The sequence below is a fragment of the Cyprinus carpio genome, chromosome A20 (assembly GCF_018340385.1).
Source record: "Cyprinus carpio isolate SPL01 chromosome A20, ASM1834038v1, whole genome shotgun sequence".
In the NCBI taxonomy this organism is placed as follows: Eukaryota; Metazoa; Chordata; class Actinopteri; order Cypriniformes; family Cyprinidae; genus Cyprinus; species Cyprinus carpio.
The window spans coordinates 18768620-18789478 of NC_056591.1; the positions used below are offsets into that span (position 1 = coordinate 18768620).

The 20859-nt window shown below is 34.6% G+C and overlaps 1 protein-coding gene and 1 pseudogene across 3 annotated transcripts; both read right to left on the minus strand.

The window, feature by feature from the left end:
- Positions 1–4818: 4818 nt before the first annotated feature.
- Positions 4819–9184, minus strand: LOC109047451 (annotated as a pseudogene).
- Positions 9185–10267: 1083 nt separating this feature from the next.
- Positions 10268–20665, minus strand: LOC109047160 (consortin-like). 3 transcript variants are annotated; one of them, XM_042777978.1, is made up of 10 exons: positions 20465–20665; positions 18244–18451; positions 17076–17185; positions 15592–15622; positions 14858–14944; positions 14189–14309; positions 13370–13391; positions 13010–13288; positions 11414–11549; positions 10268–11311 (listed from the first exon to the last, which is right to left on the minus strand). In XM_042777978.1, the coding sequence occupies exons 1-10, from the start codon at positions 20498–20500 to the stop codon at positions 11100–11102; spliced, it is 1242 nt and encodes a 413-aa protein (XP_042633912.1). In that variant the 5' UTR covers positions 20501–20665; the 3' UTR covers positions 10268–11099. The 3 variants fall into 3 exon arrangements, with proteins under 3 accessions (XP_042633912.1, XP_042633914.1, XP_042633913.1); XM_042777980.1 differs by having other exon boundaries at positions 18244–18363; positions 20465–20664; XM_042777979.1 differs by lacking the exon at positions 20465–20665 and having other exon boundaries at positions 18244–18457.
- Between the last annotated feature and the right edge of the window lie 194 nt (positions 20666–20859).

Sequence of the window (20859 nt, forward strand, 5' to 3'; positions counted from 1 at the left end):
AATTTTCTTTTCTTTTATTGACCACTTTGAATAATAATTTAAATCAAAAACAAAATAAATAAAAAATAGGTTATGCCAAAAAGGTGATCAGCTCTTTTAACTAAAACCTGTAGTTAATAAAATGTTCCCACTTGAACTGTCCTGTTTTGGTTAGACAAGATTAATAAGGATGAATTTGCTGCTGTGATAAAATAATCAAGACACATCAGCCTAATTTAGTTCCATTAGGCAAGAACAACAACATAAGTTAATGTATAGTGCAAGAAGCAAGATAAAGTTTATCTGAAAACTTCTTCAGAAGCTTTTGAGAGCTTAATAAATCACATGCTGTCACGGTGTATTATGAAGAACTGATAAACCCTTGATAAACACAGAGGTACACTGCAAGCTAATGAAGTACGCATAAAAAAAAGAAGGCATGTGGCAGAAATTCAGAGCTCATTAATAATCATCTCATATAAGAAATAAAAAAGGTTACACTATGAGATTTATTGAAAATGAGCCATTAGTAAGGCTTTGTTTCCAATCATTTTTATGAGGGCAAATTTAAAACACTGGAGCTAACAGGACACAAGCTCATGTCTTTTGTATCATCACACACTTTCTATATGAGACATTTAGAAAAGGTGTTGCAATATCAGGCGGAGCTAACAGGACACAAGCTCATGTCTTTTGTATATTTACACACTTTATGTGTTTGAAGCTGGACAGACTCTATGTTTACACACCATATACATCTGTTGAATGCGCCTATATATATATGATAATGCCAGTTATGTTGGCAGGGATAAGAGCAGTGTGAGTCATGCTTTATTTCGAATGTGAGTCGACAGACATGTGAGACAGAGTGGTGCATTTTCCTCTGTGAAATTCAGCCCTTCGGGTTAATAAAATGGAGTGCTGTGAGCTGCATTCCCTCCTGAGGAAAAACAAATGTGATTTTTTTCTCATTCTGGCCTTGTGTGTGAGGCTGCCTGATGAACAAGGTGCTATAGTGTGCATTTCTGCTGACCCAGAGGTAATTAAAGATGCTGGAGATTTACAATGAAGATGCAACCTCTCAACCAAAGGACTAATCTAAGACAAAGCAAAACACCTTTAAAGAGTGGCTGTTTGTTGCATTACGGATTACGGTGTCCAAAATATTCTGCATATGTGTCCCAGTCTTTCTATCTATCTGTCTATGCATTAAATTGAGTATATGTGACAGTAAAGATATTTTTTTCTGGATGATCATGTGACACTACAGACTGGAGTAATGATGCTGAAAATGCAATTATCTAAAATGCAAAAAATGCACATTATATGAATCTGTTGCCATCTGATTTTTTTTTTTTTACATTAAGAATTAATAAGTAAATGTGAAAATAGATCCATCTCTTTTCTTGTGACAAGGAGATCATCATATTTAGGGTTAAAAAGTTACAAATCCTTATGGAATAGTAAACTGAAAAAAAAATTGAAACAATATTCACTCAGAAAATGCTTGTAAATAATTAAAAAGAAATGCCAAGAGACAAACAAGTTTACATAGGAAAATGATTTTCTTGTAAAACATACTCCAATAATGTTATATTTACGACTTCGAAAAATCATTTTCCTGCAGTGTACCCTTAAACATTTTCTTCAGAACAGTTTTAAACTCCCCTTAGGGCTCAGTCTGTCCTCCTGCTGTTTATGTCCCACTGAACCAACATGTTCTCTTGCTGTCACATTAAGTCAAAACGTCACGCCTTCGAGTCACTCACTGAATTTCACATCCTCTCCTAATCTACAGCCTCAGCCTCCTCTTCTCATTCACCCTTTCAGTTTCATCCCCACCCTCCCTGTCTCACTTTCTCTACACCTTCATCACCCCTCCCCCTCTCTCCTCCTCCCATAGCTGTAAGTGATGCTGCATAGTGCTCTAGTGCTCTTCCCCCGCCTGATGTCCTGCAACCAAAAAACAAGCCCACAAATCCTGCACTTCCACCCCAGAGTTAACAGCAACACATTAGCATGGCTTCACCGGATCTGTCCAGATCTTTAACACGTTCCTGTGGCGAGCCGAGAAAAGTCACACACAGCCCTAACCCTCAAAGATTACACATGCAACCGTTTCATGCAATCCGTCGGACTACCATCCGTGCATCTCTGGAGGGGCGGAGGAGGGAGGACTGAGATGCAGGGTGATGTTTGGGAAAAATTAACGTGTGAGAAGGGAGGGCGACTTACATAAGGCTTTGCAGTATACTCTGAGTACCAGGCGCTCTAAAACATGGCAAGAGAAACAATGTTCCTCTAGAGGACTGGAATGAGGGAGGAGAGGGGGAGGGAGAGAAAGAGAAGGACAGAGTACAGAAGACTGATAAGGGTTTTATGTACAAAGTACCGGAGAGAGAAGCCTCCGGACTGAACTGCAGGCTTGGTGGAGAAGAGGAATGGGAATGGCATTTGAAAGATAAAAATGTGTTAAAGAGCACACTAATGTGTGGAAACTGTGGCTGAGGATGTGAAAGGAATACTGGAATATCAGTGCAAAAAAAACAGAGAAAGAAGAAAACAACAAAGGGGTCTCCAATCTACAAACCCCACTGGGTCTTCCCATTATACAGTACATTTGTCTCCTTCTTATGTACATAAAACGTGTGGGTTTAATGTTGAACAGTCAAAACTAGTAATTCATTTAGAAATATTCTAGTTGTATAGTCATGCTTCAAGAAAAAGTTTTCTTGGTAATTGTTTTAATTGGTGAACAATCCATAGATTTCTTCCTCCATCCTCAAAGTCATTTGATAATTACCTTGTGAAAAAGAAGTGCGCTTAACTGTACTGAATATGCACCAGCTAATATTTTTTTAAAAACTGTACTTGTTGATAATATTAATAAAATAAAAAGGGCACTTTCATGAATGATTCTTAACACATTTATGTACACTTTTAAAAAGTGCACTTTGTAATGTAAAATTATTGTAATGTTAAAGTCTCACTTTAAAGTTAATTTTAAATGGTTTTAATAATCTTTTGTTGTTTTAAAGTACTCATTTTGATGTAATGAATAAAATACTAAAGCACTCCATTATCATTTTATCTGCAGTGTTACTCAATATTACATTTAAAGTTAATATATTTTAAATTTTAATCATTATATGTGTAATTTGCAAATATATTTAAAGGGAGAGATCACCCAAAAATGAAAATTCTGTCATCATTTACTCACACTCAAGTTGTTCCAAACCTTGATGACTTTCGTTCTGCTGTTGATCACACACACACACACACACACACACACACACACACACACACACACACACACACACACACACACACACACACACACACACACACACACACACACACACACACACATTATGGAAAAAAATACTATGGAAGTCAATGGATACCCCTGTAAGTCTTATTAGGTGTAAACTTTCATTTAAAAAATACTTATTTAATATTAGAAGATATACTCTACATTTTAGTTTATAAAACTTAAACATTCAAAAGGTACTGCATATCAGAAAAAACCCTACCTAATCTTTCTTTATAACATCCTACCCATTTCTCCTATATTCTACATGTTCTTAATGCATGTATGCAAATCTGTGTGTTTACAACACACTGTTGCTGCCTCTTTAGTCAAGTGTGACAATACACATTAAAACGAGCTTTATCCCGGCATCTTTATTTCCTGTGAGACTGTGCAAGCAGCTGAAGCTGAGTCATTCTAACTCACGCCTGCCAGGCCGCTTCAACCTTGGCCTGCATCTTTCACCCCCTGTTCTTCATCCACCTCTCTTCTTTTCCTTAAAAAGATATATTCATTGCCTTTTCTAATCTCCCCAAACAACATCTTCCCCTCTCACATCCAATGACCTTTACTGTCATCGCCACATAATCAGCAGATGTGGAAAAAGAAAAAGGGGACCCCTAGTGGCAGATTCCTGTCAAAAGCATGTTAGGACACAGATTAAAGCCAACTTCACAAACATTAAGATATCTCACTTTTTCTGCAAGTTCTTTCCTTGCAAATATTTAATATAGATTTGCTTTCAAAAGCAACAGTAAATTGCCTCAGTGAAATATTGTTAGTTCTGAGAAAGGTTTCAACTTAATTTTTCTAGCATTGGCACCAATTTGTTTGATATTTAGTAATTTATTGCAAAGACATTTTTGTTAAGTGTGACTTAATTGTCCAAAAGTGTTTTTGGGGTCAGAGTATACACTTTAAGATCTGAAACCTTTACTGGATCACAAACAAAGAACAAGCCTACGACACTCATTACAATCATTTTTGGCTACACAAGTCAATGCAAAATTTCTTAACTTATATAACAAAAGAGGACAACTAGGCTGAGTAAATCTGACAGAGTGCTCATGTCTACTGTCCATTCTTCAGTAAGAACTGGATTCTGTGTTTGTTCAGATGGTCGATTAGGGTGGTTCTTGTCAGTAAGGACTGTATTGTGTGTTTGTTAAGGTTGTTAGGACCAATAAAAGGGCAATGGGTGAGACAGGACATCACACATTCCACACAAATAACACTGAGTATTGATTATAAACCAACACAAATTAGGGGTGTGTATGAGAGATGTTAGAAATTTGTGTTTTAGAAATTTCAGTGCATTGTTTTTTTTTACTTGCTTTCTTGTTGGTCTTGGAGAACAAACCAACTGAGCAAAATTCTGGAAACTAATAAAGAAGAAACACATTTTAGTTGACATTTGTGAGTTTATATAAGCAGTTCTTGATGTTCTGTGGTATGACTGAGCGTTTGAGAGTTTTATACATTCGATTTTCTTGTAGCAGCTCAACAGAAATCCAATGTTTTTTATAATGCTACTGGACCTGAGTAAGCAATCCCCAGCTGATACTAAATTTGACCATGAACCAGCAGACCACACTTGAAAAGAGGGTCTTCAGCATGGAACAGAGACCACTAATACCTACATAAGCCAGGTACTTAACCTGAGGACAAGAGCATAGAGGAAACCAGTTCAAAACTGCAAAACAACAACAAAAACAAAGTGGGTTGAGTGAGATGTTGTGCTGAAATTTTTTGTTGTTGTATTATTAACACACATTTTTGGGTCCACAGCAAAACATCAATCAAAAATGACCATATACTGACAACACCCTGTTGACCTTAAAGACATCGCCCTGTACACTGTGGTCATCACCATGGAGATGAAAGAGCAGGACGATGAATCACAAAGACTGTGAATCATCCCCTGCTCTTTCCATGAAGGCTTTCAGAGCACTATCACAGTAATCATGCTCGCACAAGACAGATCGAAAAGAAATGTAATTAAAACTACTAAGAGGCATAATGGTGTTTGGAAAGCAAGGGAAGAAGCTGTCAAAGACTGTCTTTTTAAGAGGAAGCAGAAGGGTAGTCAAGAACCCATTAGATCTACAGTGAAGTAACAATTTAAGAAAACTGAATACTGGGTTTCTGCAGCACTGGGTTAAAATTGTTCTGCTAACAAAAACTGAAAACTGGCATGGTCTACAAAAACAGCAGAGATTTTGACTTGTTTTAGTCATATTACTAGAAAGGACAAATTAGGGGAAAATTATAATATGAAAAAATAAGTATAGTGAGATACATATTATATACAATATTATATATAATATACAATACATATATTTTATTAATATTTATAAACAAATTAATTTACAATATTTTATTTTTGATATTTTATAAATAAAATGTGAGATTTTCACTATAAACCAAAAGGAAACAGCAATCCAAAAAGATGACAAAACAAAATATAATATCAAACAAAATGTCCACCATAGATGGATCTGAACCCATGAAGGGAACAGCATACTGCTCAATCTCCTTACTGAAGAACAGAGCTCCCCTGGGGTACACCAAAATAGCAAGCAAATTAACACGAGTCCAGATTTCCATCCTGAGAACTATTCTCCTTCATTCCTTTGGGAGTCAGCTGCTAAATAAAGCTTACGAATCATGATCAAGAAAGTATTAATAGAATGAAATGCTGAGAATTCTTTTATAAATACTTAAAATCACCTCTTTTTAATTCTAGTACTGACAACTGGCAGAGGTTTATGCCCAAACTTCTTCCTTATTCTTCTGAGACTGGCACTGTCAGCAAAAGCCATGGCTGACTGCCACTTTGCATCATGGCCACATCCTCCCTGATGAAGAAGACAAGACAGCTGGAAAAAAGCCAATACATCAATGACTTCTTTGAGGACATGCAATGGGCCTGATGCAAACAATCTGCTATAGCTCTCTTCAAATCTGAACAGCAAGAAACAGCAAGAAATACGATAACAATTTGATATGAGTGCTTATGAAATACTACATAATATGGACAATAATTTTCTTCATAATATTCACATCATGCTATTCACATCACCCCCCTCCCACACACACACACACACAAAAAAAACAAAAAAAAAAAAACAAACAAACAAACTATGTCACTTTTGCAATAAAGTTTCTCGTTAACATGAAATCCCACATATTCCTAGTTGGTTGGATCGTGCTGGATATGAGAGTTCTTTGCATTATTCATAAGCAGCTTGCAACCATGGATACCCAAAGCTTAATTTAAGCACTGCTTGAAACCTAGATAAAACCAAACTTTGAGAGCTCATATTCAATAAGTCAATCAAATTCCTATGGACCCTTAATATAGATCTGCAAACACGATGAGTTGTTGCTCACCTCAGGTCCTGTGTTGATGGTTAAAAAGCTATCCACATCAGTGAGCGTTCCTGTGAAAGCCAGGCAGAGGAGTTGTCAGGCATCTGCTGCTCTGCAGGCACGTTTGCCCACAGCAGCGCTTCAAAGGAGAACGACAGACACTCACATCCTGTAAATACTGAGCGCCTTTGCCTTTGTCAATGATACTTCCCACTAATTGGGATGAGATTAAAGAAACCGACAGCACAAGGGCTGTGTGAAGCAAAGGTCAAAGGGCACACACAGGGCAAATATCATAGTAACTTATGTATGTGTTACCATTAGGACTCTTTTTTTCTCTAATACACTGGAGTTTCACTGTACTGTAGATCAGAAGTAGTCACTGTAATTCATATATATAATATTACTAATAAATGATTATGATGTAATTTTTTAACAATCAATTCTTTTAAATTATTTTAATAATAATAAAACATCTTTACAGACATGCAACCCACCTTTGAAGTGATCCTGTATATGAAGGATCCCAATATCTGCTGGTATTGAATCAAACCCTCAGCTTCCAATGATACACCATTCTCCTGAGCTTTACTGTGGTAGTTCCGTCTAAAAAAAATCTGTGTTACTATTTAAAAATGTTGGGTCAGGCTTTTTAAGAAGTTAATATTTTTATTTAGCAAGGATGCATTAAAATTGACATAAAAATACATTTCAAATATTTCAAAATATTAATTTTTCAAATAAATGATTTTATAGCATTAATGAATCCTGAAAAAAAGAAAAAAAAAGTAGATTTTCAGAAAAATATTAAGTAGCACACAACTGATAGTAATAAGAAATGTTTCTTGAGCACTAAATCAGCATGTTAGAATGCTTTCTGAAGGATCATGTGACGCTTAAAACTAGAGTAATGACTGCTGAAAATACAGCTTTGCCACCACAGGAATAAATGACATTTTAAAACATGTTAAAATAGAATTTTAAATTATAAAAATATTTGATATTTTTTATGTTTTTAATGTATTTCTGAATATTTATGTTTTTCCTTGGTATAAAAAGTAGATTATAGAGCAAGAAAACTGTGTTGAAAGAATATCATTAACTACCTATGCAGTGGGCCCCATTCTCTATGCAGGCCTTCACCATGGCATTTCACAGTCAACAGTTCTCTCAGAATAACACAACTCCATTTATCATTTTTTTTTATAGGTCAATTTCGTTTTTATTTTTTTTCGTTTTGGAGGTTTTGTTTGCATATGTGTGTAAACTGACCCCTTCCTGTGCTTTTTAACAATAGTCTTTGTGTATTTACTGGTCCCACGCAGTTGAGCACAATGACGCCTTGTTTGCACATGATGGCCAATGACTCTGGCTCGGGCTACATCTGTTACAATAGATAGATAGAATAGATAGATAGATAGATAGATAGATAGATAGATAGATAGATAGATAGATAGATAGATAGATAGATAGATAGATAGATAGATAGATAGAATCGCTTTAAAAACCTCGATTATCAGTACAACCTATTCCAGATGATGATGTGATTGTCCAAACATTATGCCTTTAATCAACAATATTCTCAAACCCTGTAATCCCATTTGATAATCTCAATGGACAAAATCTGCTGAAGCTCAACTAATACTATGAGCTCACTGCCATGACATGACAGTAGGCAATTCAATCTATACCTAAAACAAATTATGATCTATCATACATAACATATGTGCATTTTAATTATATATATATATATATATATATATATATATATATATATATATATATATATATATATAATTTACACTATAGAAAAACATATGTGGTATTTTAGGGTACCATGATACATTTTGTTACTATGTTACTACAAAGTCACACGTATGTCTAATATAACTGCATTGTGATCATTTAGCAATACACATGTACGACGTATGTAAATCTATTCATTATTTATTTATTTATTTGACGTTGCTTGTAAATAGGCTACTTACTATTCGGTTCCCATTATTTTTTCTGTTCTGTTTCAGTTGTAATTATTTATATTATTTGTGGCATGGGCACTTCAATGTTAAGTAGCCTACAATAAGGCTGAAAACTGGAAACTACGAACACGTGCAGAGAGCGTCAGCTGACTGAATGAGTGCTTTTTCCAGTCGGTCACGGTTTCGTCCGGCTACAGCCCATTGTACAGCCCTCCGGGACCCTCGGTACACATCCGCGCAACCTCCTCCACTACAAACTGAGCGGTGAAGCCGGTCGCCCCGAACACTATTGGCTATGCTACAGTACGGTCTTTTGCTTGACGATGTAAGCGTCTTCACTGTGACTGTGATCTGCGCGCGAGGCAAACACAGACGAGGTCAGTGCGGCCGCTGCTGCTTCTCTGCTGTCACTCTACAGCATCAGTGCAAAAATCAGACGTTTCGTGGATCAGATTGTGTTTCTGATAAGTGTAGCTAAACCATGAATCCCACTGTTTGTGGGTGCAAATTCCAGAAAATGTCACACACTGAAGTACAGAGACATCTCGTGCTGTAAAGGTGATATTACCACAACAGTTACACAAGTGCAAGTATGCAAATATATATATATTTTTTGACCATTAGCATGTGAAAGCTAATATATGTATATACCTAGCAATAAATTACATTTGAATATCAGCTGATAAATTGTAAGAATGCAGCCTGTTAGTGACTGAATTAACGCTGATTTGAAGAAATCATAATCAGACTACGTGTGAAAATGCTTCTATTTATCAAATTACAACAATTTAATACAATTTTCTATTTATGAATACATTTTTATTACAAAATTATTATATTTCAGACCTTTGTCCCCAACTGTACGGTTTTGTTTTTAATGATTCACATATTGTAAAATTAAATTAAGCAATATGAATGAATTATTTCAATACATAGCCTACTTTATCTCTCAATTTTTTGTACCCAACTGTACGGTTTTGTTCAAGTATGGTGACCCATACTCAGAATTCGTGCTCTGCATTTAACCCATCCGAAGTGCACACACACAGAGCAGTGAACACACACACATTGTGAACACACACCCGGAGCAGTGGGCAGCCATTTTTATGCTGCGGCGCCCGGGGAGCAGTTGGGGGTTCGATGCCTTGCTCAAGGGCACCTAAGTCATGGTATTGAAGGTGGAGAGAGAACTGTACATGCACTCCCCCCACCAACAATTCCTGCCGGCCCGAGACTCGAACTCACAACCCTTCGATTGGGAGTCCGACTCTCTAACCATTAGGCCACGACTTCCCCCTACTTTTCATAAAATTCACTTAAGAACCATGAATGTATCTCTTAATCATTCGTGTTATTTCTATAATAATTTTTGCTCTGTGCATCTTACAAGTTTCAATTATTAGCGAAGTTGCTATTGGATTCTGAAATGAAATTATGAGTCAGTCTGTGGGTGTGTGTGTTTCTAAAGAGAAATGCTCCTACTTCACCATGGGTTTTATTATGTGTGCCGATTCCATTTACTGCTGCATCATCTTCTCTACCATTCAGAGGACCAATCCAGTATTATTATTGACAGAGCTATACAGCATAAACCACTTTTAAAATATAAAAAACACATTTCCAGCCATAATTTAGAGATCATGTATATTACTTGGGAAAGAAAAACAGAAACACATATAATGAAACAGGGTTCTGGTTCTGAGCATATTAAAATATTTAAAATTAAAATAGGACTCAAACTCCTGAATGATGAATTTGTTTCTTATAAATGCAGCTTTTCATTTCACAAGATAATTGATGGATCGGAGTCCATCGTGTGATTTACTTTATGAAATACTGTGATGTGTTTTTTTTTTTTTATCAGCTGTTCAGACTCTTATTTTGCCGGCTCCCATTCACTGCAGAGGATCCATCTGTAAGCAAGTGAAGTATTTCTTCAAATCTGTTCTGATGAAGAAACAAACTCATCTACATCTCGGATGGCCTGACGGGGAGTAAATTATCAGCTAATTTTCATTTTCGAGTGAACTATTCCTTTAACATACACCCATTTATGCTTATTTTGTTCATACTATATTAATTTCAGTGATTAATGCCCAACTGAAAAGTGACTAGTCAAAATAAAAACATAAATACAAAGAAAATCATTGAATGTAGTATCTTGGAGTACTAAAATGTAAAAAAAAAAAAAAAAAAAAAAAAAAAAAATTAACTGGCTCCAAAGAAAGGATCTTGTAATAAGTGGTATATTAGGATTATCTGTAATATTCAGGGTTTTTTTTTTTCGTACCAATGTTAAATATTTTATACAAATTAATTTATGCATTAGGAAGCCCTGTGTGATTTGTATAGACTCACTAAAAAAGTATTTATTAAGGCCAGTCTGGTAATGTGAAAGAAAATAATGTGAAATGATAATATAAAGAAAGAGTTCCACTTAAGTTAGCATAAAATAGCTGTTATGATGTATCAGAAGAGAGCCACTGTGCAAGAGCGTCCATTCCTCTTCGTACAGGTCCAAAGTAAAAGTCCACGTTTTGCGAGAAGTCGACACACACATTTGAGTACGCCTCTCCAACAAGACAATAAAGAGCAGTCCCACCCATGCTAATCACCACAGTAACCAGACACAAGATGAGAAGGATGAGGCAAGAGTTTCTGGCCGACTCATCTGTATGCATGAGAAAGATGGGCTTTGATCAGTCTCACATTAATGCAGAACAGAAATCTGAATACTCAAAGGCCCTGTGTGAATATTTGTTTACAATCATACCTTGATCGAAAGCATCGTCTGGCTCTCTAAAGCGGACTCTGCGTTTGGTTGAGTCTTTTAGTGGCAGCGCATTCTCTGTTTCCTTGATGTAGACTCTCTTCTTTAAAATAGAGACTAATCCATTTGAGGCAAACTTCTACAGAAATATCAGAATTAAAGCATGACATTAATGAAATAAACTGTGCAAAATTTGGTGCATAATTATTTTTAAGAAGCATGTCAATAGCAAATTATGTAATAACAACCAATAACCACTAGGGGTCAGCATGTGCAATATCGTAAGGAACTGAACTGCATTTTTGTGATCAGACTTTAAAGGGATACTTTTAAAAAGAGCACTAATTATGGAAATTATACTAAAGAATATACTTAAGTGCGAACTAAATGTTATATTTTTAGACACATAACTACATGTAATTTACAATTAAATGAAAATGTACTACTTTAACTTTATATTTAATGTATTTGATGTAGCTACTTAAGTACATCATTATATGAAATTTCATAATTATTTCTAAAATTAAAACAAGTGTACTTAAAGCATGACAAAAAATATTAAAACTGATCTAAAATCAAAAATTAATTTTACAAAGTGCACCTTTTAAAGTGTTTATTTCATATATGTATTTCATTTTTTTTTAAATATACTTTTAATATTTGAAGCACACTACTAGTGCAAATTCAACTCATTTTCATTTCAAGGGATAGTTCACCTAAAATGAACATTCTGTTATGATTTGCTAATTCGAAATCTACTTGTATGATCTACTTTCTTCTATAGAACACAAAATCAAATATTTTGTCAAATGTATCAGGTTTTTTTTGTCCTCACAGAGGTGTTTTGGACCATGCTGACCTTCATTGTATTGACAAAGACAGTTGAAACAGTTTTTTAAAAATATTTTCTTTTGTGTTCCACAGAAGAAAGTCCGTCATACAGGTTTGGAATGTTTTTCTTTAAAGTCATTCACAATGTTTGTTTTTCTATTTTTTTTTTTGTTTTTAAGTTATTTGTTAAGTTGTTTTTTTTTTTTTGTGTAATATGTGTAAGTGTAATATGAGGGGAAAACAAAATTGCTTCAAATCTGTATAAAATAATTGTGTAATACAAACAAACAAATAATGTAATCATCATTCAGTTGTCGTGTTTGTTGATTGAAAAAGTCAGTAACTTTGACACAGTTCTGGAGAAGGTTTATGATGTTGGACTGTTATTTAAGACAACCACACCCAATGGCTTTGAGAAATCATACACTCCCTGAACGCTTCTTTATAAAATTCCTGCAGCTGGCTGCCATAACGCTATGGATGACATCACACTGTTTTGGTTTCACAAAACCCTGTGGCTAAAAAATGAGGCCTGAGAATTGGAAGAAAGTCCCATTAGACCTTTTACAAAGTCACAAAAATTCAGTTTGAGGACCCAGATTAATACATTGCATATTTAGGCCCTGAGGAATATAAATCGTTCAGTAAGCGGATGGTTTGGAAAGACTGCAGCAGACGGATGGTGTCTCAGCATGCTTATTTTTTCTAAGGGCAGATGGTAATATGTAAGAGATTAACATCACTCCTACAGCGTCTTAACTCTTCTACCTGAAAATGGTTGGCCAGCTCATCCACAGGAACCTGGCCATCACAGACTGTGTCATCCTGCAGCTTCTCATTCCAGCACTCATCCTCCTCAAGACCTGCCTCGTCCTCCTCCTCATTCAATTCACAGTCCTCTTCTGGCTCCTGTTCAGCTCCTAGCCATGAGCCGTCGTCTGCCCGGTTATCTCTCTCGGTTGAGTTCACTGAAGCATGTTCTGATTTGGATCTTCTGTGTTCTGGCACAAGGGTTGAGCTGTTGTGTAGTCTTATGTCGTCCATGTTCTGCAATAACAGACTGCTTTAATCTGACTCCCAGAAACATAAACTGCACTGGTGGATAATAAAACAATTGTAATGTTTTACCTTTTCCAAAAAGAGGTTAGGTCTGAAAGAGGAGAAGTAGAAGTGGTCAAATTCATTTCAGTATTACAACTCTGCTGTTGTAACAAAATATAAATAATGATTTATTATTTGCTACATTTATAATATGTATGTAATATTTATAAAATATGTACACACACACACACACACACACACACACACACACATATATATATATATATATCAAATAATATATTTAAAAATATACATTTAAGTAGATTCTCAAAGCTCTTTACAAAGTAAATGCAATATACTATTTTTACTGTATTTTTGGTCAAATAAATGCATCCTTTGTGAGGATAAGAGACTACTTTCAAAAACATTAAAAAACTTACTGACCTCAAACTTTTAAAAGTTTAAATTATATATCAATTGTGTGTATATGTGTGTGTGTGTGTGTGTGTGTGTGTGTGTGTGTGTGATTTGTAAAATATTTATTTATTTTTTAATATTATAAAATATATTGTAAATATATTACTAATAAATATATAAACACCTTTAAAGAGAACTTCTTACAAAGTAAGAAAGTAAAAGTATATATATATATATATATATATATATATATATATATATATATATATATATATATATATATATATAAATGTGTGTGTATATTAAGAATGAAGAAAAGTACAAATTTATGTCATTTTCGATGTTTTTCCTATAAATCAGTTGGTCAAACTTGATTTGGCTTGATGAGGCCTGGTACTGGCATGGATAAATATTTTAGGAAGGGGAAAATGCTGTAATTATTATTATTCTCTGCTTGCTTAGAGAGTCCTCGTCTACACACAGTCTCACCTCTGGTGTGATTTTCTGCAGATATGACTCAACAGTTCCACATGTTCTCTCTCTCTGTCAGTTCCGTTAGAGTTTAAAGGAGAGTTACTTTCAGCTTGGACGATGCCTTTCCTCTGGGACTCTGAAACCAAACATATGGATTTGAATCTTTGAAACATTTTGACTGTGTCTCATTTTCTGTCACACATATACAGTATGTACTCACAGAACATGTAAAAGCAATATAAAAACATATACACTTAGACATAGTTCCTGACATTTCATGAAAAAATCTTTGTACCAGAAAAGCTAAAGCTATGTGACATTCTTCAGGTTTCGTTTTCCACAGTCAGGCCTTGTTGACAGTTAAATCAGAAAAGAGGGGAGAGTCTGACCTCTGTACTTCAGTGATATTGGTGAAGTAACAGACTCACATGTGGTCTGGGCAGGGGAGTACAGTTGGGAAATGAGCAGTTTCCTGAGATCAAACCGTACCACTGCTGTTTACTTATGAAGGATGAAACTAGCAATTCAACTTACAACAGCTCTATATTTACAACAGGAGTCTTACAAGATAACACAATGCTTTAGGAAATTCCCTCACATGCAAACAATGTTACCTCCCCTCGTTCAACTTACTTCAGGAAATACTTTTTCATATTATCATACATAATCATCTGGCATCCTTACCCCATTCCTCTTGTATGGAGGCCAGATTAGACAGTAGTCTTTCATGATACAGCTTCTCTAGCTGGAGAAACTCAACTGCCCACTGATCTGAAATGTGCAATGCTTAAGGAAACCATATATATATATAGTCTCAGTTAAGATATTTGTAATGTTACAAAATGCTGCTCTTTTGAACTTTCTGTACATCATGAATCCTGAAAAATGCTTCATGCATTCCACAAAAAATATTAAGCTGCAAAACAGTTTTCAACATTGATAATAATAATTAAAATAATGATAAATGTTTCTTGAGCACTAAATCAGCATATTAGAATGATTTATGAAGGATCATGTTGTAAATGATTTCTTTAATTATTTTCAATTGTAATAATATTTCCACAATATTACTGTATTTATGATCAAATAATGCAGCCTTGGTGAATATAAGAAACTTCTTTCAAAACCCCCAAACTTTAATTTCGTTTAATAAGAACATATGGTGACAATCATAAAATAAATCTTTCTTTCATTGTTTCAAATTACTTAAAATTCTTTCACTATCCTTCCTTTTGTGCAACACCCTAAAAGTCAGCATGGAAAGACACACCCTAATGAGACTCTTTTGATAACGCTTGCCCTGGTCACTATGACAACAGCATCAACAGGGACCATTTAGTGATAGAAAGGAAAGTCAGAGAGGAAACAGACAGAAATCAGATGATTACAGTGGCGGGTTTAATATGTAAAAAGGATACAGTCCTTTTCAAGGAAGTAGCCCTCCGCTATCTGGAATGGAAGAAAAAATATGAGCAAGTAAAAAATTAAATCTCCTTACCACATTTATCTTCCAAAGACAGTTCATCAAGTGTTCAGCTGGTCGATCAAAGTCTATTTCCTGTTAGACCTGAATCTAGAGTCTTGATTTCATTAGTTGTAGTGAGGAGCATCTTTAAAAGGACCGTTAACAGAATGAAACGATACTGCATGAACATGTGAAGTGGTCTGACAGTGAGTGTGAACGAGAAAAGTAACTGCTCTATCTTTTGTGCATCTAATGCATTCTCTTACATGGATCTTCTATATTTAGTGTAAAGCAGGAAAATAAACAGTTTTCTCTTGTACTCTTGATTGCATCTAACAACAATAATCTCATTGAAGAGCAATTTGCTCCCCCATTATAACTCTACAGGGAGATTAAAAAAACAACTCCAGTGAGCAGATTTCAGTAGTTTGTCTTGTTGACAGATCTGACTATAAATGCGCATGGTGTTTAGTCGATAAGAGTTGAAGCTTATTGACATGCAGGATGCCTGAAAATGCTGAGAAAATATAGAAAAGCAAGAATAGATTATTTTTGTACTACTTATATCATGTTTTGGCTTAATTTATTCAGGCAGTTTAAAACAGAAAGATACAGCTTGTTTCTGACATAGGCCAAAGTTATAGCGACTTTCTGTCTCACAATTCTTTTTTTTTAATCACAATTTCAATCGCAAGATGTGAGTTTACATCTCGCAATTCTGAGTCTATAACTCATAGTTCAGTCTTAGAATTCTCAGAGTTTATATTTTTTTCTCTGAATTCTGAGTTTACATCTTGCAATTCTGTTTATTTGTTACTGCAATAAAATAATTTAAATGAATACATAAAAAAGGTAATTTGCCATTTTTTAAATTCAAATTCTTATTTTTCTTTTTTGCAACTGTGAGATTATCTAACAAGTCTGACTTCTTTTTAAAAAAAAATTGCAAGTAAACATCTCTTTATGTTGTACTGACTTTATATGTAACATTTCTAACTTTTTATCTTGCAAATCTCAAAATATTGTAAGAAAAAAGTCCAACTATGAAATATAAAATTAGAATTGTATGAGTTACCTATAAAAAGACCAAGTTACCTTCTTTAATATTTTATTCCATGGCTGAAACAGGCTTCTACATAAATAGCTTAAAAGAATAAGATTACTGCTTTTATTTCCTTAAAATATCCCAAACAAGAGTAATCTAGCTAATCTAGTGAAATTTGTGTAATTTATTAATCAAACATTTGTCACATTGACAGTATAGGCGTCATCCTTTTACTTTATTACTGATCCAGGTGTATTTGATGACGAATGCAGAGACAAAATGCATATAATGCACACTTCTGTTAAAAGACAACAAGGTATTTTCATGCCAGTTTTTATTTTAGTTGTGGGCTTTATGTGAGAGTAACCTTTTTAAACTCGCAGTGCACGCACCTGGTGTAAGGAATGAGGGAGGAGCATGTGGTCATTGTGTTCAGCGAGGGACTGCAGTGAAGCCAGAAGAGAAGGACTAGGCCCAGGTGGTACAATCCCAGAGAGACTGCCTGTACAGAGATCACACCAGGAGGGAATTCAGGAACACTGCTGCTATTGCATACTTATAGCTTCAGTAAATGATCAATCCAGTGCCTTTTCCAAGTCCAAGTTTATGGTTAAAGTTTCTATTTAACTACTTAATATCTCTTGTGACTAGCCAGTATGTTTAAATGTAACCTTAAGTAAAGATTCTGTCACTATTTGCTCATCCTTATGTCACTGCAAACCTGAAAACTGATATTTTTTAATGGAACACAAAATGATAATTTGAAAGAAAGCTCTTGTCCATACACTAATGGTTCATAGTGCTTCCTCGCAAACTCCATTAAAAGCACCATAAAGGTGATCAATATAACTTGTGTTATTAAAAATATTTATAAAATATTTTTAAAGGAGTTTCTTATGCTCACCAAGGCTGCATTTATGAACAAAAATACAGTAAAAACAGTAATATTATGAAATATAATAACAATTTAAAAGAACCGTTTTCTATTTTAATATATATTAAAATGTAATTTATCAATTTGATGGCAACGCTACATTTTCGCTAGCCATTACTCCAGTCTTCAGTGTCACAGAAGTTATTCTAATATACTCTTAATATTTTAATTTGAAAACTTAATTTTTGTGTGGAAACCATGATGCATATTGTTTTAGGATTTGTTGATGAATAAAAAGTTCAAAAGAGCAACATTATTTATTTGAAATAAAAATCTTTTATAACAACGTAAAAGCTTTTACTGCTACTTTTGATTCATTTAATGCACCCATGCTGATTAAAAAAGTTTAAAACAAGAGTAAAAATCGTATTACTTTTGTAAGTCATATGTTGTCATATGGACCATTTCTATATATATATATATATATATATATATATATATATATATATATATATATATATATATATATATATATATATATATACACACACACATATATATATACATCTACTGAAGTACTTCCATTCCAATTTTAGGATGAACCACAACTTAAGTATTAATTTTATTAATCAAGAAAACAATATGGTTATTCACAGCCCCAGAATACTGCAATATAAAATGCTTACCATGATCTACAGAGCAGCTATGGCTCTTGATGTTTGTTGGAGACCTCTCTTCTGGGTTCATGTTCTCTGAGCTGTGTTTAGCCTCTGCCTCCTGCAGTTTGTTCTGATTCTCATCAGAGGCTGTCAGAAGAGACGAAATTATGTCCTCTGCGGTCAGACTTATTCTGCCTGTTTCCTTCCATCTTACAGACTTCCTCATCTCGGACTCCTCCATAATTGCAAGGTGATCACAAAGAAGATAGACGGTCATGAAAATTAATCTATATCTTCATCAGAATTAAAGAGGAAACATTTTAAATACTTGATGTCAGTTTTTCAAATTATTTTCCCTGCTGTTCCTTATGCTGTTCATATCTACCAGCAGTGACAATGCAAAACATTTACCATAAAATGAATCTTTCAGTTCAAAAGAATTCAGAGAGAAAACACAAGTAGGAAAGGTTTGGTGTTGTTGAACATTTTTTCAAGCAGATCCTGGGACTTACTTGAGGACAAACTTGTGAAGCTGTCAAACAGGATGTCCTAATAGTGAACCAGTGCTCACTTCAGTTACTCCTGAAGCCGACAGCAAGCGCAAACTGACAGGTGTTATCAAAAACCAAGAGACACTTATAGCAGCAATGAATGATTTATGGGATAGGGGCTCTTGTCTTTCTCTCTGTCCAGGCATTTCGAAGGATAAGCAGTGAAACCAGAGACAGAGAGATGGAAAAATGGTGGAGTGTGGATGAGTGTCCTCATTGTAAATAAAGTGTCACTGCCAGTGTGGTAACAGAACAGGGTGTATGATGAGCTGGAAAAGGCTGAAAGAAAAGTTGAGTAGTTTTTTTGACATGACATGACCACAACTGACCTGACCGGTGTCAAGATGAACTCTTATGAAAGCTGAGTGTGAACATATATCAACAGGCTGAGCAAATAATAAGACATGCTGAGAGTGACTGTATCTAATGCAGCCAAAGGGCACCAGTTTTGTTTGCACAAATTGTGCTGAAATAAAGTTTAAATATTGAACAAATTGCTTATTTAATATACTATACATCCCCACACTTCCATTCATGGGATTGTTTTAATGTTTTTGAAAAGAAGTCTCTGATGCTCTCTGATTTATATGATCACAAATACCAGTAATATTGTAATAATAATAATAATAATAATAATATTTTGAACTATTATTACAAGTTAAAATAACTGTTTAAAATTTTAATACTTACAAATGTAATTTATTCCTGTGATGGCAAAGCTGAATTCTCAGCAGCCATTATTCAAGTCTTCAGTGTTGCATGATCCACTAAAGCATTCTAATATGTAAATTTTTATCAGTGTTGAAAAAAAATATATTTTTTTTGAGGATTCTTTTTTTTTTTTTTTGGATGAATATTAAGTTTCAAAGAACAGCAGTCTCTTAAAAAAAACTTTTGTAACAATGTTTGTAACAAAGTCTTTACTGTCACTTTTGATCAATTTAATGTAGTAGACAGCAATACTTTAACTTAAAGAAATTTACTTTTTACAAAAAAAAAAAAAAAAATGCTGTTTTTTTATGGAAACATTTCAGAATTATTTATATTGAGGTACCATGCAAAAATGGCATAATTTAATACAATGGTAAATATCAAAAAAGTTTTTGTTGTTGTTGTTTTTTGTTTTGAGTGCAAATCACAGTCACAGCTTAAAATCACTTTTAGAGTGCAGTATACCATGAATTATCATAATTTGAAAGACAAAGTGATTACTGTGTCCAGTAACCTTCTAAGTTAGATGTCAGGACATGCCTATATTAAACAGCAGTCAGGTGTTCACATGCCTGACGAAAATATTGAATAGATAATAAACTAAATCAGAACCTTTAATAAAGAAAAGAAAAGAAAAGAAAAGAAAAGAAAAGAAAAGAAAAGAAAAGAAAAGTGTTCTCTGCCCATTTGGTCACTTTGAAACTTGTAGCTTATTGAACTTCCAAGTATTCTACACAGTTATGGTTTGCTAAATTATTAAATGTAAATAGAGACGATTTATAAACCTTCACCTAAGGATCTAGTTTAGCATATGGTGCACACAAACAGTCCACACATGATTGAAAGATGGTGTAAAGGGCGCGTGCTTTAGTGTCCCGTACACATTTCACAGCGTCCTGCCCTTTATCACTGTTTTATTTCCATCAGAACCATTTCAAAACGAAACACAGACACGCGACTCGTTGAAATATCCCTGTCGTACTTACGGTTAGTTTCTGTATTGACGTTACAATAGTCCGCATCTGTAAACGCGTGCACGCGCAGCGTCCATGTCTGTTCTCAGAGCTGCTCAACCAGAGAGCCCAGACCGCTCTCTGTCAAACACAGACCGATCTGCAATCAGTTTCGATACCCTGCCTGTCTCTGCATCTGTGCAGTTGTTTACGATCCAAACAGGGGCGTTTCTTTTCAAGGTTTCGTTCTCGCTGGGCGTTTAGTGCCACCCATCGGTTCATGTGGGGCACTGAAATGTATTTGGGAGAGAGAAAATTTGACATAAGGCTCCTGTTCAATTTAAAACACATTCAGGTGTCTCAATTATCACTTTCTATTTACCCACAGAATGTATGAGAAATATAACTGCATACATGATAAATTAGGC

What these genes read in the sequence shown, in the direction of transcription:
- LOC109047160 (XM_042777978.1), bottom strand. Translation starts at nt 20,500, where the DNA reads ATGCGGACTATTGTAACGTCAATACAGAAACTAACC. An exon ending in TGCAGAAAATCACACCAGAG is followed by an intron (nt 13,392 to 14,188) that starts GTGAGACTGTGT and finishes CTCCTCTTTCAG; the next exon opens with ACCTAACCTCTTTTTGGAAA. An exon ending in AGCTGGCCAACCATTTTCAG is followed by an intron (nt 11,550 to 13,009) that starts GTAGAAGAGTTA and finishes ATATTTCTGTAG; the next exon opens with AAGTTTGCCTCAAATGGATT.